Raw genomic sequence first — 19,216 nt, forward strand, 5'->3', positions numbered from 1 at the left:
GTCATAAGTCTTGGCTACAATAACTCTCTCTCCTCAATTTCTCTCTATTAAAGTTCCTTTCTTCAAGGTCTAATTTGAATGTCACTTTCTTAAAGCCTCTCTAGATCATTCCATTTTTTGTCTTCATTACACATTCCTTTATATACATACTCTCTCGGAGTTAAAAAAAAAATCTCTTTCAAATGTCTTACCTAGGCTTAAAACCTAAGAGTCATCATACAATTCTTACTCTATCTCAGTCCCTATATGAAATCAGTTGCCAAGTCTTGTGTATTCTCCCACATTTACAGTATATGAACTCATCTCCTCTGACACTTCCACTACCCTGGTACAGGATCTCATCACCTCACACATGGACTTCTATAACAGCCCTGATTGGTCTCCCTGCCTTAAGGTTGATGACTTAATATTTAGCTAAATTGTTCCTTACATGATAGGTGCTAACCATGTTTTTGGGTCTATACTCAAAGATTCTGATCCTTGACAGGGCGGGACTACCAGATATTGTCACCTTCACAGCACCCCATGCCAACACATCTTTCACTGAGCTGCCAAAGTGAATTTCCTAATGTGCAGGTCTGACCATTTCAACCCCCATTTAATAAACTTCAGTGGCTCCCTATTGCCTATGGGATCATACATAAAACCTTTTTTCAATTTTAAAGCACTTCATAACTTGGTTTTTCCTAATTTTTTAATATTTTTATACCTTTATCTCTTCTCTACACTCTCCCCCCCACCAATTCTGCAGTCCAGTGACATTGTTCTCCTTTCTGTTCCTCAACCAAGACCCTCCACGATCCTATTCTGAGTATTTTCACTGGCTTTCTCCAATGCCTAGAATATTATTCCTAGTCATCTCCACATTCTGATTTCTCTACTTCAAGTCTCAGCTACAGCTTTTACCTCTTAGATTTTTTTCCAGTTTACACTGTATATATCTTGTTTGTACATAGTTATTTACATGATGTCTCTCACGTTAAGCTGGGAGGTCACTGAGAACAGGGGCTGGTTTTCCCTACCCCTTTCTTTGTATCCTCAGCTTAGAGTTTAGTGTCTGACATGTAGGAAGCACTGGAATAAATGCTTGTTGACTTGACTTTTTGTTGAGTATATTCTTTGTATCATAGTTACTTATGTGTTTTCCTCCAGCAAGAGGAAAATAAGATACTTGAGAACATTTGGGTCTTATATATCTTTATATTCACATAAGTATGTACTTAAATGTATATTTAGACAATTTAAAGTTGATCAAGTGCAATAACCTGTGAGCAGACAGTACAAATACTACTGTCTCCACTTTATCTATAATTTTATAGATTAGCAAACTGATGCTCAGGGAATAAAGTAACGTGTCCATGGTCCCACAGATAGGAAACATCAGAACTAGGATAAAAATCCAGTTGCCTGGACCAGCATTTCATCCAGTAAACTCCCAGACTTAATAATTTTAAAGTACAGATTCCAAGGGATGTAACTTCATAGGAGATAATTTCAGAATAGATCACTTTCCACATTATTAAGCTATTTTAGAGGAAAAGACTACAGGTCAAGTCTAGTGGAAGAAAATCCCACTTTAATATACAATTTAATTCAAATATCAATTTAATCTTACAGGTATTCTTCTTTGAAACACTGTCAAATGACTCTGATGTGTTCGATCCAGAAAGAGGGAAAGTGAAGGATGATAGACTTCCTTCACTCATCTAGAGAAAAATAAGATCTTAATTATTCTTTCAAATTTAGAATGTTACAAAAAAAAACCTGCTTAATTTTAAAATTTCAATGGTTTCTTGTCAATTAACATTTAAAACATAAGGATTACACTGATAATGTTCTATTTTGAAGGCTGACTTTGCCTTTTCTTATGCCATTTCATTTCTTCTCACTTTTTTCATTGGCCGCATTTGCCAAATTACAAAGTTTATGCATCTCAGATAAATCAGCTTAGCTTCAAAAAGACTTTTAAGAGACTTTGGAGACACCATTCTCATCAAACTGGGAAAATAATAGCATTTTAATTCATGATACTTTTAGGAGGTGAAATTATTATTAAAGGTACACAAAAATTTTGTGTCATTCCTTATCAATTAGGAAGAGGTAGGTCAAATGATTGCAATAGGCCTGATGATAAACAAATACACATATACACCTGCACACACACACACACACACACACACACACACACACACACAAACACAGACAGAAACACATACATACACACATACTGCCAGCTCTATACAAGGAATTATTGTAAATGCTATTAAAGAATAAGTTCATTCATTGGAAAACCACCCTTTAAATTTGAGAGAAGGAATTAATATCAGAGGGAAAAGAGTTCAAATTAAGATAGCCCTGTGAGCCTGAGGTATTGCCAGGATAGTTAACTAATTTACATATATTGTGTTAAAAAAAAGAAGATTGAATTGACTCTTTCTGGAATTTCAACACAACACAAAGAAAATCTTCCCAATAATTGCCCCTAAACAAATAAAATAATGGAATGGGGTGATGACACTTCTTAGGCAATGTGAACTTTTAGAAGCTGTGAGTGTTGAAGGTGAGACTGGGTCAGCTTTCATTTCCAAAGAAGTTGAAGTTGATTCATAATTTAGACAGAAATCAGGCTAGAGCGCTGAATCCTTTTCTAAGTCTAAAATTCTGTGAATTTAAAGGTGGCAAAAGCAGGCTGATTTATTTAGAAAACAAAAGTCAATCTTACTAATAAAATTTGTGCAAATTGACTTTATGAATGAATACAGAACTGAGAATAATATTGAGCTTTCTACAAAGTAATTCCATATAGATTTCAGCATTCTTTGGTGCTCTTTGTTGTTACTTCTTCCAGTTCCAGGATTATGTAATGAAAATTGGAAGGATTAAAAGATGTTAGGTGAAAGGGTGTGGGTTTGGAATAGTTCTTATCTAAACTATTGTCCTTTGTTTTTGTTATAGCTTGAGCATAGGGAAGATTGGAGGGATATATTTTGAACTGAATGTCTTGGAAAACAAAAAAGAACAGTAACAATTTAAAAAAAAAGAAAATGAGAAATGAAAATCCTGGTGAAGGAATTACTTAGTCTCTAGAAAAAAGAAAATACTAACCATCTTGAAATACTAGAATAAAAATTCAAATTATGATTTTATTAGTATAAATAATTCCCAGGTGAAGGATCTTCCTCTACCAATGCAAGCTGGCATCTTTTATGCAATTTTCAGTCTTAGAGTTGCCTGGAACATTGAGAGATTAAGTGCCTTAGCCAGGGGAAACAACCCTAAGGTGTCAGAGAAAGTTTTTGAGTCCAGTTCCTTCTGGTTTCAAGTCTCTATCCATGACACTAAACTGCCTCTATAAACTTCTAAATCTTGAAGTATATCATGGGATAATGTATGTATGGTGGTCTATGTGTTGTTCATTTACACAAAGGAAATGAACTTAAAGCAGAACAGGAGGAAATTATTAAAAATTTTCTGCTTTAATGTTAATAACATTATAATGCCATTTTTAAATGGCACTTAGATTTCTTTCCAAGGTAATTTTGGTGGAGTCCTACAACAGATTTTTGAAAGGATATTTACATTTTCCTAATACTATGAGTCCATGTTTCAAGGCAGGAATGGGGGAGAGAGGTATTTTCCAGAAAAAAAAAAAACTAGAGAAAAAACAAGCACCTTATATTTTTTTTTAGGTTTTTGCAAGGCAAATGGGGTTAAGTGGCTTGCCCAAGGCCACACAGCTAGGTAATTATTAAGTATCTGAGACCGGATTTGAACCCAGGTACTCCTGACTCCAGGGCGGGTGCTTTATCCACTACACCACCTAGCCGCCCCAAGATAATCATTTCTTTCACATTTTCAATTTTTTTGTCTCCACTAGGTCTTGGTGTCAGGGGTAACTATAATCTATTTAAGTAATTTCCAACCCTTTACACATCCCATCCAGAGGTTCCCTACTACCACTAGAATTAAATATGAACTGACATTTAAGTCTTTGCCAAATCCATCTCCAACGAACCTTCCCAGCTTTACTTTCATGGTACTTCAGCCAAATAAGACTGTAAGAATTTTCCCAGTCCCATGCTTCCTTTTCCCTCCTCCATAAATTTGCATAAGCCACCTTCACAAACATGATATGCCCCTTCCTCGTTTCCTTTTGAAATATTTTTCTTCCTTTAAGACCTAGTTCAAGACCCAGAAGAGAAAATGTATCTCTCTCTTTCTCTTTCTTATTTTTATTTTTTGCTGTGTTGGGGTATAACCAGCTTTACTGAACTGATTCCTGTCCTGCTTTACCTTTCCTTCCTTCCTTCCTTCCTTCCTTCTTGCTATTTTTTAACACATGACATGATTTTCTGGGGAGAAGAATGGGAGAGATCTCTATAGAGATGAAGGTAAGAACAAAAGCTACCAATATTTTTTAAATAAAAAGGTTAAAAATAGGTTTGGCTATAAGGTTAAAAAAATGATTTTCATCCAGCCCAGCTACCTGCAAGGGGAAATAATAATAAAATTTCCATGTTCTTCACTTGTTCTACAATGACCTTTTGATTCAGTGCTTATATGACCCTTATGTCTTACAACATATTTGTTTGTGGCATAGGGAGGCAAAATTCTGCTCTTTGAAAGTGACAATTACCAACCTGACTACTTTGAGATGTCCTCCTCTCTGAATGGAATGGACCTGTTTTGATTCTTCCAACTTCCAATCTTACTGTACCTAGAGAACACTGAAGAACAGAACACTGAAGAATTGTTAATTTTTATTGAAGTCTTTCCATAAAATGTTACATTCAGATTTTATGTTACTTTAAACTTCCATAGATTGATTTTTTGAAAAGTTTGCTCCTTTTAAAGAATCTTATATGTAATTAGCTCATTGTGCAATACAGCAGATGTGGACTATATCTATTAAAGTATAGGGAAGGGGCGGCTAAGTGGTGCAATGGATAGAGCACGGGCCCTGGAGTCAGGAGTACCTGAGTTCAAATCCAGCTTCAGACATTTAATAATTACCTAGCTGTGTGGCCTTGGGCAAGTCACTTATCCCCACAGCCTTGCAAAATGGAAAAAAGTAAAGGGAAGTGGAGAGGTAAGTAATTATCTAGTGAAACTCATTGATCTAAATGGAAATATGAAGTGAATTAAGTAACTGTTTTTTAAATTTACTCCCTCCCAACAGTAAAGTTATTCAGATAATTGTCCTAATACTTCATTTCACTTTTTCTTGAATAGTACTATCACAAAAGGTTTCCTCTTGTGGATTCAAAAAAAAAAAGATAAACATAGATTTCGGCTTAAAAGGACATATTGTTAAAAGCAAAAGGAAAACATTATGGATAATAAATATCTTATCTTTCAGAAAAGAGATACTGTAATGGATCATATACTGTAATGGATCATAAAAGTAATTCATACAGTCCAGTATTTCATCTTTGACCATGAAGTCAATGCTTATTTTGTAGATATGTACAGTACCTGCTACTTATAACTTCAACTTCAAAAGACAACAAGAAGGGGAATACAGGATATATGACTAAAATTTCAAGAACCAGTGGACCAAAAGATTATCACAATTACATCAGAAAAGGTTAAATATTAGTGATGTTTTTCTAAAAATTGATAAAAATACATCAATACTTTTATCATAAATATAATCCCATGCTGGTTTCTTACAAAGTCTACAAACATCACAAATAAATTATGGTGGAAAACTACACAATTGAGTGATATTACTATCAGAAATATGTTTTTGTTTGTTTTGTTTTGTTTTGTTTTGAAGCTGCGACAGTTTGGACAACCAGGATAAGATTAAAAGACTGAAGAAAAAGGTACCATGTGTCTAAATCAGGAAGATGGTCTTCCATTCAGAAAATAGCTGGTTCATTTTAGTTCCCTTGGTCTATCTCAACACACAATTTTAAACCTCAAAAACATCTGATATGGGAAAAAAAGTATGCAGTATCACTCGCAAGGAAAAGTAAAAAACTATCAGAGAGATCAGAAATCATAGGAAAGATACTCTATGGCACGTGTGAAACCAAAATATGAAGATAATAGCACAAAGCACGGGCTAGATTTAGTATGAGGTGTGCAGGCTACAGAATAAACCTGATTTCAGTTATCTAACTCATTATCATCTCTACTTGAGGCAGTTGGTGGTATTGTGGATAGAATGCTGGTTGTGGAATCAAGAAGACCTATGTTCAAGGTCCTAAGTTCAAATCTGGCCTTAGATACTATTCATGTGACTCTGGGAAATTCATTTAACATCTTTCTGTCTCAACTTCCTCAACTGTATAAAAAAGGAATAGTACCTATAACCCAGATTTGCTATCAAGATCAAATGAAATAACATTCGTAAAAGTGCTTAGCACATAGCAAGATGATGTATAGATGCTTATTCCTTTCCCTTCTTCCCCATTCCATTGATCTGAGTCATCATTTTTTCATTCACTATTCTTTAACAAGCAACAGGCAACAAGCTGAACTTCTATGTATGTACTTTTTATATCCTTTTCATTCTTTTTTATTTTTTTAAGAAAGATTTTATTTATTTTGATTTTTACAATTTTTCCCCTATTCTTGCTTCTCACCCCCATCACCCACAGAAGTAGTCTGTTAGTCTTTACATATATTCCTTTCCTTCTTGAAGAATCAATCTCAGTGAATCAACTGGAAAGGTTGACTCTCTTGCTCTCTCTTATTTCATTCCTTTTTCCTCTCTTCTCTGGCAGGCTATGAAGGGAGATAGTATGTTTAGGAAGAAGACAGCCTTAGTGGAGCAGCACAACTTTTCATTTAGGTTGGGCACACTTACAGTCAACACATACAAGCAGAAAGGAACAAGACCTTTACTACGTTCATTTGGAAGTTGGCTTTAATCAATTTGCATACTGAAAATGCAATAGTGCTTAGAAAGGGAGAAAGGCAACAGAGCAGGCTTACTGCATCATAATACTATGACAATATGAGTTTGTTATTGCTGAGGTATTTTCTCCTGTTTTTCTGAGCATGTTAATCTACAGCTAAAAAGGACTGCTCCTGTAAGCTCCCCCTTAGTGCTTGTTTCTCTTCTTAGATCAGCTTTATATTGTACAAATCTTGCCTGGCATAGATGTTTATATGTGGTCTTTCCCATTATATTGTAAGCTTCTTAAGGATGGGATTATTTTTGCCTTTCTAGTACTTATCATTGTATCAAGCATAATGTGCTTATTGACCTTACAAAACAGTTATTTACTGCTAGGGTGAAAGAGGTTACAAAAACAAAGAATTTCAAATGACTTGGCTGATGGTTATTTCCCTTTTCCCCTTTCTTTTTTTAAAATATTTTTTTATTAAGTGTCTGAGGCTGGATTTGAACTCAGATACTCCTGACTCCAGGGCCAGTGCTCTATCCACTGTGTCACCTAGCTGCCCCAGACTATTTCCAAAAGTCAAAAAAATGACAGGACTTTTTGAGTCATTCAATCTTCCTTAGGATATTATGAAGGTAGAGTTAAAGAGATCCCTCATACCCAATGATGAGAGACTGTGATAATCTGTAATTTTGTATCTTATTCTCTTTAATTATCCCTCTTCTGTTTGTCATAGTGATGATTATGTGATTGAGCCGAATGAGTTAAGTAGCAAGGGTATAATAAGATTTCTGTTTCTATTTCTGATCATCTTTGTATAAGTCTGTCTGTGGCTGAAATTTTAGAACTTGATTTTTTTAAAAAAGAGAGAGATTTCCCCATTTATCCAGTATGACATAATGATAAATCTATATTTTTTTAAATGAAATTTTCCTGAAAGAATTAGTGTTCATTTTAGCTCTGGATCTTCTAAAAATAGCATCTGCCTTTCAAAGAAATATATGTTTGTATGCCTGTACACATGTGTATGTGTGTGATGTGTGTGTGTGTGTGTGTGTGTGTGTGTGGTTAGGTCAGACTACTGAAAACATTTTATTGTCAGTCATGTAAGCTCTAGCGAGGAAGATTGCCCCTTATCCAAACTCTTTCCCCTCTAAGAAGTTTCTTTTACATATCTTGAAGATGAAGATTTTATTTACATCATTAACAATCCATTTATAATATTTCCTATTGCCCAATAAAATATAAACCAGTATTACAGATTACCGATTTACAACTATCAGTGAAATAAAGGATTTTGTTTATTAAAGTGTGATAAGATCATACATGTTAATTGTCACAGGTCAATTTTACATTATTTTTCCCCGCAGTACTATGCAACAATGTTATTATTAATTATTACCTTTAGCAATGCTGCAACAGCTTCCTGAGTGGCATTACGAACATCCTCCCCATTCACCATTAATATCTGGTCTCCCTGCATTAATCTTCCATCTACATCTGCAATTCCTCCTTTCACAATGTCCGACACAAATACTCCAGTATCATTTCTGAAAATGCAGTATTTTCAATTCAATTAATTTTTATTAAAGTCTTATGAGGTATATGACACTATCCTAGGCACAGGAGATAAAAGGCCAAGATGAAACATGACCTATTTTTAAGGAATTTTTACAAAATATCCTTGGGGATAGAATTTGAACAGGATATAACTAAGGGAATAAAACATGAAGATCAAAAAATAAATTCAAAATATCTTGAGGAAGGAGAGAAGACTAACAACTGAGGAGATTAAGCTTACCAATTGTGATATCATTTTTTTCCTTGCTATAAATGCAATGATTATATAATGATTGAAGTTTTGCTTCAGCAAATGACTTTTATTCCCCCCTTTTTGGCTTACAACTAAAGTTAGCTCTTTTGCAGGATATTTGGAGCATAATTATAGTTAAGAGTAATCATGAGAAAATATTATTAATATTAAAATAGACTTAAGGAATATTTTAACCTAATCAATAATGGAATCTCATGAAAAGCTAGGAAAAAGATTGGAGGCCAACACTTCATTCATTTTACAGCTGAGTAAACTAAGTCACCCTAGGCCATACAAGTAGCAACAAAGATATGATTCAATCCTGATCCTTCCCATTCCAAAGTCCATGTTTTGTTTATCAATTTTTTCTCACTATTCCATTTTGCTTCTTAATCTATAAATGAACATTTACTAAGAACAAATGCATGATGTACATTTTCTCAAAAACAAAATAAACAAAAAACAAGATTTGAAATTAATGACTAATTTATTGTTTGTTAATTTTAATTAATCACATAAATACAGATCTGGAAGTAAGTAACCCATCACTTCCATCTTTTGGTTTTAAGCACTGATACAGTTGATTTGAAGACAGCTATCACTGGATAGAATGCTGAGCCTGGAGTTAAGAAGACCTGAATTCAAATATGACCTCAGACTCACTGGCTGTGTTACCCTGGACAAGTCACTTAATGCCTATTTGCCTTAATCCACCAGAAAAGGAAATGGCAAACCACACTAGTATCTTTGCCAAATTAACTCCATAGTAGTCACAAAGTACTGGATGTGAGTGAACACCAAGAACACAGCTGTTTTACTCACAGTAGACTCTTACCAAGTGAATTAGTCCTTCACAATTACCATTTTCCCAGCACAGAACAAGAATAAAACTTGTATATGAATAGGTTTTTATACTCAGGCATACCAGTATTTATTGTCTATAGATAATCTTAGCATGACAAAATGGGTCCTAGGTTCTGGCTTCGGATCTATCACATACAAGCTTTTGTTGGAGAAATCAGCTTTTTTCTACGTCTCAGTTTGCTTATCTGAAAATTGAGCAGAATAAGAGAAAAAGAAGAGACTAGAGAAGGTCCTGGCTAGAAATTTAAAGGACACAAGTCAAATCCTGACTCTGCCACCTTACTATGATCCTAAATAAACCATGCTATCTCTCTACGTCTATTTTCTCATCGGTAACCTAAAGGTATTGGACTAGATGGTGTCTCTGATTCCTTCAATGAAAACAGCACATGATGATAATATGTTCTGTAGGAAATTAGAATAAGAGTTTGGAAGTACAAAGGAAAGAGTGCCTGATCTAGACTCAGGAAGACCTAAGTTCAAATCTAGCCTCAGATATTTATTAGCAATGTGACCCTGGGCAAGTCATTTAATCTCTATTTGTCTCAGTTTCCTCATCTATAAAACCTGACAGGATTGTTGTGAGGATCAAATGACCTAATAATTTTAAGGTACTTAGCACAGTGCTATATAAATGTTGGCTATTATTAGCTATTATTCATTACTATAGGATATAACATTATCACTGAAATTATTATCACTAAAAAATAACCACTGATCCACCTGAGTCAGAACAGTACAGCAAAAATGGAGTCTATTAGAAAGAATAGAAGCTCTGAGAGAATGGGGATGTCTTTCCTTTTCTGTTTAAAAATTTATATTCTCACTATCTAGCAAGGACTAGATAAGAACCAGCATTTAATAAATGTTTACCGACAGACTCTATGGATTCTGTGTCAAAGCCCTCAGCTTCAAATGCTAACTATGTTACTTACTACCTGAGTTCTGGTTTCCGCATCTATGGAAAGAGGGGACTAGCCTTAAAATGATCTTCAACATTTGTCCACATCAAAATCTATAACCCTATGATGCCAAAGCATGACATTTTAAGTAAGAGACATTCTTTTCTATGTTAAATTCAATCCATTTGCTATAAGGGAAGATCATTCACAAATGAATACCATGAGAAAACTTTGGGATGAGCATGCAGATATATTTCACTAGTTTGGGCTGGTTTTAGATAAATGGGTTTGCAATCTAAAAGGCCACAAACATGGAGATTTTAAACCATTTGGGAAAAGAAGACAGAAAGTTTCTTCATAGGTCAGGATTTAATACCCAAGACTGACAGCCTATAACCCCTGTTATGGCAAACCACCAACTGGAGGACTTTGATTCTGACTCCTCTGCTATAAAATGGGAAGACAATATCCATTATATCCATTTGGCAGGATAAATCAAGTGTTTCATGAAAATGAATTACCCAGAAAAGGCAATTCAATTTTTTAGAGGTTTTTTTGCAAAGCAATGGGGTTAAGTGGTTTGCCCAAGGCCACATAGATAGGTAAGTATCTGGGGGGGGGGGGGGGGCTAGGTGGTGCAGTGGATAGAGCACTGGCCCTGGAGTTAGGAGTACCTGAGTTCAAATCCGACCTCAGACACTTAATAATGACCTAGCTGTGTGGCCTTGGGCAAGCCACTTAACCCCAATGCCTTGCAAAAATCTAAAAAAAAAAAAAAATTATTAAGCGTCTGAGGGAAGATTTGAACTCAGGTACTCCTGACTCCAGGGCTGGTACTCTATCCACTTTGCCACCTAGCTGCCCCAAGGCAATTCAATTTTATAAATTCTCATTACCTTACAGAGCATCTTTGTAAAAATCCCTAGCTAATTATGACTAAAGGGAGCACCATAGGAAACTAGAGGAATATGAAGTGGTCGAGGAAAGTTACTAGCATTCCTTCCTTGGACAACAATAAAACTAGCAATGATTAACCAACCCTTTCATAGCTTCAGCTCTAGTCCCTTTTTACCAGCAGAGAACTGAACTGGGCAATTCCTCAAAGACCATCAAAAAAGCATTGCAGCAAATAGACATTTGCTTAATATACATATTATTTTACTGAGTGGGAATAAAAGTGAGAATGCTAACTTCATTTTATAGAAGCATCTGGCTACCTCTTAAGAGTGAAATGGATTTATAAAAGATCTGAAAAATGCGAAGTTTTTGTAACCTCACTTCCCTCATTGATTTAAATGTTTGGGAATATTTAAAAGAATTCTTTAAGTGGCTGCATCAAAGCAAAGTAACTTAGCCTGTTAGCTAGGTGACACAGGGATAGAGTGTCAGGCCTGGATTCAGAAAGACCTGAGTTCAAATTTGGCCTCAGATACTAGCTGTGTGATTCTGGCCAAGTCATTTAACCCTCTTTGTTTCCTCATCTGCAAATTGAACTAGAGAAAGAAAATGGCAAGCCTCTCCAATATCTTTGTCAAGAAAACCTCAAATGGGATCACAAAGAGTTAGACATGACTGAAATGACTGAACAACAAAAAAAAATTAGCCCATTACTGATTCTCCATCAGCATTTAAGTCAACTCTAATAACAGAAAAATAAATATAATGAATTGCTTAGAGGAAGTTTTCCTAAATTGCTTTGTCAAACTCTAGGATCTTGCAGGAAACCACAAGGAATCTGTGGAGTATTTTTTAAGTTGTTTTATGTTTCTTGCAACTGTGAATTTTTGTTTGGACTTTAAATTTGAGTGATTATAAATTATTTCTGAATCTGGATTCCCTTTCCTTCTTTCAACTCCAAATCACTTTTATTTCACGAAATTAAGTGCTAGAAAAATGAGTTTTATTATCTTTACCAAGTTGCATTACATTTGTTACCATGTGTAATCAATCTTTATCTAGTAGTAAACAAACGAATAAGCTCAATCATCAATTTATGTCAATGAACGTTTCTTAAGGGCTTGACATGTGTGTAATAAATAATAATTTCCATTTATTTAGTGTTTTAAAGCTTTCAAGAAGCTTTCCTTAAAACCATATGAGTTGGACAGTGCAAGTATTATTATAATCCTCATTTGTAAAATGAGGAAACTGAGGATAGGGGAAATTGTTAATTAACTAGTTAAAGCTTAGCAATAAAATTCAGAGTTAGATTTCAAACCCATGTTTCTCTTAGCTTTGAGTACAAAAATTTTCAAAATTAAAGGCTGCTAGGGGCAGCTAGGTGGCACAGTGGATAGAGCACTGGCCCTGGAGTCAGGAGGACCTGAGTTCAAACTTGGTTTCAGACACATAATAATCTTCTAGCTATGTGACCCTGGGCAAGTCCCTTAACCCCACTGCCTTGCAAAAACTAAAAAGAAAAAGAAAAAATTAAAGGCTGTTTCCAGTAAAATATAGAAGGAAATATTATTATAAGTGCTTCCTACAATTATTATCTCCTGCCTTACTATTCTAATATTTGGATCCTTACTCATCATATTTATTTTTCTTCAGAATTCCACAAAGAAATATGCTTTTATCAATTTAACATATATATATATATTTTATCTAAATTTTATAACTTAAAGTTCTGTGTTTCTATGCAATGATATAACTTGATTCTATGAAATAAATATTTGCATATTTCCATCACACATCCAAATGTTCCTAGACTTTAAACTGTTTGAAAGCACCCCCTTACCCTTGCCTTTTCATACCTTTTACCAACAATACTCAATCCAAGTCCTTTTCCAGGCTTCTTTTGCAGTTCTACATTGAACATATCATACATGTCCTCCTCTTTATACTGGGCTTCATCCCTGTAGATAGTCAGACGCACTTTCTGAGGTGTCTGCCTCAATACATTGATGGCTTCATCATGTGTAGCATTCCTGAGGTCAATACCATTCACCTGGACCAGAATCAGACATAGACTGTGAGAAACATGGCTGGTAAGAAAGAATCAAAAAACAAAACAACCATCTCCTTTTTCATAACCAAAAAAGTCTTACACATAGTCACGAAATTCTAAATACATACCTCTAAAATCTGATCCCCAGCCCAAAGTCTTCCATCTTTACAGGCAGCTCCTTCTTCATAAACTTCATGGATAATAATAGCGCCCTGTGGAGTGAGAAGACAACTGTTGTTTTCTGTTTCCCACTATATAGTATTAAAAAAAAAGAGTCTAATACTTCAAATACTATATAACCACGAAAAAATCATTTCACATTTAAGAACTTCCATTTCCTTCTCTGCAAAGTATTTCTTGGGAGTCTTTAGATGCAGGAGCTTGTGCTTCCTCATCTTCAGACTGAGTATTTTGATCCTTCTTGGGCTCATTTGCAAAATATTTCTCAATAGTCTTCCTTTTGTTTCTCTGCTTGCTCATTTTCCCAGCCTGGGCCTGGTTTGGGGGTGCTTCCTGAGCTTTTGGGACACTCCCACAAGGGTCTCAGTGTGTAAGGCTCTGTCCTCCCTCCTGGTCTGTGAATGATCATAAGCACCCCCCTCTGCCACAGGGCTGAGGTGGGGGGGGGGCCCTGTTGTTCTATGGGGGGGCCTAGACTGTGATCAGGATCTGAATGTGGTCAGAGCCCCAAAGTCCTGTTCCAGAGGCAGAGGACAGAACTCTGCAGTCTCTCTTCACGCCCCTCCCTCAGCTCTCTGCAAAGTATTAATAAAGAATACCAACATAGTATAATGCCTTATAGATGATAAAAGGATAGTGGCAGGAGTAATGTGGGTCAAAGTATTATTGGATAAGAAAATAATATGCATGTGAGAGCACAAACTTTACAAAATTATCTCATGCAAACTATTGTGACACAGTGAATGAGGTGGTCAATGTAAAAGTCAGGAACCCTGGGTTCATAAACCACTCTGAACACTTTTTATCTGTGTGACAAGGGTCAAACCACTTCCATTTTCTGTACCTTGGATCTTCCAGCTATTAAATAGGAATCGTGTCTTACAGAAATGTCATGATGAAACTACTTTGTAAATTAAAAAAAAAACAAGCCTGTATAGAAATACTTGTTATTAATAGAATGTACAAATTCAAAACATATTTTTTCAAATTGAATTTTTTTTAGTTTTTTTTTTTTTTTTTTTTTTTAGGGTTTTTTTTTTTTTTTTTTTTAGCAAGGCAATGGGGTTAAGTGGCTTGCCCAATGTGACACAGCTAGGCAATTATTAAATGTCTAAGGCCAGAATTGAACTCAGGTACTCCTGACTCCAGGGCCGGTGCTCTATCAACTGCGCTACCTAGCTGCCCCACAAATTGAAATTTTTAAGACACAAAAATATCTCTGGTACTCAAAAATACTTAAAATTAATTTATAGCTATCTAAACTTTAAAAAAATTCTCACAGTATATGCCTGGGTCATGTCAATGGATATGAATACAGAAAATTTATGAGTTGGGAATGACAAGAAGTTTTGAAATTTAAGTATATCACAAAATATTGCCAATCTCATAAAACTTTACCACTCTGAAATTATTTTTTTAAATATGATATGGCAAAAATACAAATAATACAGAAAAAAGACTAGAGGCTCTAGTATTTCCTAATATACTATATGAACTATATGAATTATAGTCCATAAATGACATGGACTATAGTTCTGGCAAGAGTGTACTTGCATGATCATACCAGATCATGAAAACTAATTGTTAAATTTTCAGTTTGATTATTTATTCCTCATAAATAAGTAAACCTTACAAATCATGTCTTGATTTATTGTTTTCTTGATTATCTGGACTTTAGAAAGCAATGGATAAAAATGTTAAAAATGCAGTTTTTACTTAAAACTGCATCATGTATACATTCCCCTCTACCCCCTCCACCCAGCCCCCCACCCCCAGAGTCAGTTGGAAATGACTTCTTAAGCCATTTGATTGAAGACTTCTTTTTTTATAGATAAGGTAATAAGGTCCAGGGAAGATCACTGAAGTTATATCTTCTGATTCCTAGGCTAGCACTCTCATCAAAGATATGTATGTTTAGAAAAGGAAACAGGTTGATTGTAAAAAGAGATAGAAAAATGAAAAGAAATCTTTCTTTTCTCCATGTTATTAAAATAAGCAGAGGAAGGCCTCTGGAGTACCAGATGGACTCATAAATTTATGGAAAGACAGGTGCTAACTTGTTTTGAGAAAGAGTTCTTCTTCCAGGAGCTCTCCTTATACAATGGAATCAAAGATCCTGCCACTATCCCTTTATCATCTAGAAGGCACTACACTATGCAAATATTCTTTGCAGAGGAATGGAGGCTGATAAATGTGAAATAATTTTTTCATAATTATATAGTATTTGAACCCAGGTCCTACTGATTCCAAATTCCATATCTATTCTGCTTGTTTTTTACCCTGAATAATTTACCACTTTCAGTGCTCACCAGCAAAGTGTCTGCCCCTCCAACGATGCTCAATCCAAGGCCAGTACGACCTTTGGAAATATCAATTGTTGTTTCACAGCCAGGGATAATTGGACAAGTAGCTGGGTCTGAAGGGAAAGTTGCTGGAGTGGAAGACCTGCTTGTGCCTTAAAATAAAGAAAGACAGCTTGACTAGATCAACCGACTGAAGGAATGGAAACTGAGTTAAGGGTGCAAGGATCCACTGACATATTTTGCCCTTAGAAAAAATTAGCACCAAATGATGTAATTCATCATCGAATAATCTCAAACTACAGAGTACAAACCATCTTCCACAATCTTTGATTTGAGATCTACCACTATTTTTACTTTCTCTTTGATTTTATTCATATATATCTATGGTATAATGATTATTTGTCTATGGCATTTTAAGGATTATAAAGTATATTCCCTAGGAAAGAAGTGCAGTGTTATTGTCACCTTTTAAAAGGTGAAAAAGGCTGAGGTTCTCAAAGGAAGCACTACAACATGAGAGCTGTTTAACTTTGGGCATTGAATCTCTCAAGACCTCAAATTTCCTCCACATCATGAGGGGGTTGAATGACATGATCTCAAAAATCTCTTCATGCTTCAAATCTATGCTCCTATTAGTCCAAATGATTTGACCAAAATCACACCAGGCAGAGTCAAGACTGGGGATAAGAAGTCAGCTCCCCTTTACTTATACCGGGTACTTGATTTATTGTTTTAGGAAAAAGTCTCAAAAGTATAATGATCTTTTTCCCTTTATGTTCATGTAAATTAAAACTTTATATTTAGTTTTATGATATTCGTCATTTATTAACCAAGAACTAATTTTAAGAAAGTCAAGCAAAATAGCTTAACTCTGAAAAATAGATTTTCTCTTTTTAGGAATGAGAGAGAGAGAGAGAGAGAGAGAGAGAGAGAGAGAGAGAGAGAGAGAGAGAGAGAGAGACTACTTTCTTGGTTCTAAAATGGTAAGAACAGGTGTAAAGTATTTCTTCCCTTATGCTATTTTTACTTGTATAATTTCAAATTATTTGGGGAATGCTATTCTGGGAATAGTAGAAATCTTAATGAAAGGGGAAATTTTCTAGAAAATCTTCAAACATTTTAATGAATTGGCAAATGTTCTCTATATAAAGTATTTCTTTCATCAGATACATACTATTTTGCTTTGAGATACTGTTTTGAACTATTTTTTGAATGTTTTGAACTACTGTTTCCCTAAAAAGCATTCCAAAAAAATGTGAATGTTTCAGGTTTTTTAATGCCAAAACAGATGAATCCTTTGGGGTTGTTAACATAACCAAATGGTTTCCCTACATTTCACAGTCAAGAACATAAAACAGTTTTTGAAAGTTAAGATGGTGCAAATGCTTTAAAATGTGTCTCTGAATGAATGAGAGGTTTTATACATGAGAAAAGTTTTCCTAAATAGATGCACCAACATGTGAAGAAATAGTAACTTATGTTTACTGCATTTTAATACAAAGCATTTCTCTATAATACATAGCATTTCTCTCACAACCACATTTACTTAATCTCAGTTATGTAGTACAAGTATTTTATCCCCATTTCACAGATAAGAAAGTTGAAACTGAGAAGAACTAAATAATCTTTCATTAGATAATCTATTTAGTATCTGATTGAAGACTCAAATCCATGCCTCTTAATTGCAGGTTCATCACTTTTTCTACTCACAGTCAACATTTCATAGGATCCTAATATAGCTCATAACATGCTATAACTGGCATTTTCATTTTCACCTGACATTAACCTTTATTATACCATATTCTACACTACTACTGGTCATGGTGTAAGGAGATTCCAATACATAACAGTATTATCTAAAGTACAAAGAGAATAAAATAATCCTGGTTTTCTTACCTTTGGAGCAGAGAGAGCTAGTTTAAGACTGGCTTAGATTATATGAACTTTTTTCCATGACAGAGAGAGAGAGAAACAGAGATAGAGATAGATAGATAGAGAGAGAGAGAGAGAGAGAGAGAGAGAGAGAGAGAGAGAGAGAGAATAATATGCACAGGATACCCAATATTTTCCCTTGAGATCACATTCACAAAAGGAGCAAAAGAAGTCTATGGAACACCTCCTTGATTACAGATAATATGAAGTACATCCAATATGAACATTTTAACCTGGGGTAGTCACCTCGGTATTGGAACGAGACAAAGAAGATTAGCATGGCCCATGCACAAGGATGAGATGCAAGTGTGCTTTCTAAAGCACTATATCCTAGTGGCTTCTTTATAGTGATTATTTGCTTGAAGTAGAATCCCTATATACACACATAGACTAATCATAGAGTTTTGAAGTTTTCAATATTATCCTTACTTCTGACAGATTCAGGATCTGGAGATCCAGAAGGAGGCATCATTGGAGCTTGTGAGATGTTCTTTTTTTCTCCAATGGATGCACCAAGAGTTGCCTGGACAGGTTGGATTTCTGGATCCTCTGCATTAATAGTCAGTTTAACTGTATTCTTTGAAGTCTTCAAAAGATTTATAAACTGGTTAAATAAAGCAAAATTAATAAGCAAATTACTCATCAGGTCATTGATATCTCCAGAGGCTTAGATTTCCTAGAACTAAGAGAAGAAAAAAAAAATATATTTAACACTCAGTTCCCTATGTTGCACTAGATGATTTCCAAGCTTTCCTGAAAGCTTTAAATATTGAGAAGCCCTCTGTTAGGTTGCATGGGATCTGGGAAACATGTAGATCTGAAAATATATTAGTAAAAATACTACTTTAGTTAGAAGACTGAGAGGATCTTGTTAGAATCCAAAGGTTCTATTTTAAAGGAAAAATTCAGTCAGTCAGCTAGTGACAAATACAGACACACAGATGTGCATGCACACATACACACACACACACACACAATACATAAATATGCATATACATGGAATTAACACATTTATATACACTAATATGCATCAAACATATACATTTATTAACATATAAGCAGGCATGTACACCCATGTACTTGGCTATAATTGTTTTATCAGTCATCTCCCTAATTTTTAAAGGTACCTTTTCCACAGGATAACCTACAACAACTTCATCATCTACTGCCAAGATCTGATCTCCAACTTTAATACGTCCATCCTAGGAAGAAAAAGAAAAGTTTCTGATTATTTTTTCCCTTGGGAGCAATATACTATTTCTCCCACATACATACAATGCCTTCTGCAACAGCCAGGATACTAGTAAAATCTCACCTTTGCTGCTACACCATGATCAGTGAGACTCTTTATGACAACTCCATTAAGTGTATCTTCTTCACTAATAGCAATGCCCAATCCACCTTGATCCTAGAGA

The 19,216-nt window shown here is 34.9% G+C and overlaps 1 protein-coding gene, 1 long non-coding RNA gene and 1 other non-coding gene across 12 annotated transcripts in view; 2 read left to right on the plus strand and 1 right to left on the minus strand.

The window, feature by feature from the left end:
• The window catches only part of LOC141495787 (uncharacterized), a 235,569-nt gene that overhangs the window by 145,436 nt on the left and 70,917 nt on the right, over positions 1-19,216 (plus strand). The gene's annotated exons all lie outside the window — the stretch shown is intronic.
• The window catches only part of MPDZ (multiple PDZ domain crumbs cell polarity complex component), a 301,840-nt gene that overhangs the window by 14,839 nt on the left and 267,785 nt on the right, over positions 1-19,216 (minus strand). For 6 of the 9 annotated variants that reach the window (XM_074197510.1, XM_074197518.1, XM_074197517.1 and 3 more), the window contains 9 exons: positions 19,117-19,209; positions 18,929-19,003; positions 18,231-18,405; positions 15,876-16,021; positions 13,515-13,598; positions 13,193-13,386; positions 8,260-8,407; positions 4,641-4,727; positions 1,616-1,706 (listed from right to left, as the gene is read on the minus strand). In XM_074197510.1, coding sequence (XP_074053611.1) covers positions 1,616-1,706; positions 4,641-4,727; positions 8,260-8,407; positions 13,193-13,386; positions 13,515-13,598; positions 15,876-16,021; positions 18,231-18,405; positions 18,929-19,003; positions 19,117-19,209 — 1,093 coding nt within the window. Of the gene's footprint in view, positions 1-1,615; positions 1,707-4,640; positions 4,743-8,259; positions 8,408-13,192; positions 13,387-13,514; positions 13,599-15,875; positions 16,022-18,230; positions 18,406-18,928; positions 19,004-19,116; positions 19,210-19,216 lie in introns of all 9 variants that reach the window. The other 3 variants (XM_074197515.1, XM_074197513.1, XM_074197511.1) reach the window with 1 other exon arrangement.
• Positions 18,030-18,131, plus strand: LOC141496713 (U6 spliceosomal RNA). Its single transcript, XR_012471116.1, has one exon. It is a non-coding gene; the product is annotated as a U6 spliceosomal RNA (small nuclear RNA).

This window comes from Macrotis lagotis, chromosome 8 (genome assembly GCF_037893015.1).
Source record: "Macrotis lagotis isolate mMagLag1 chromosome 8, bilby.v1.9.chrom.fasta, whole genome shotgun sequence".
Classification (NCBI taxonomy): Eukaryota; Metazoa; Chordata; class Mammalia; order Peramelemorphia; family Peramelidae; genus Macrotis; species Macrotis lagotis.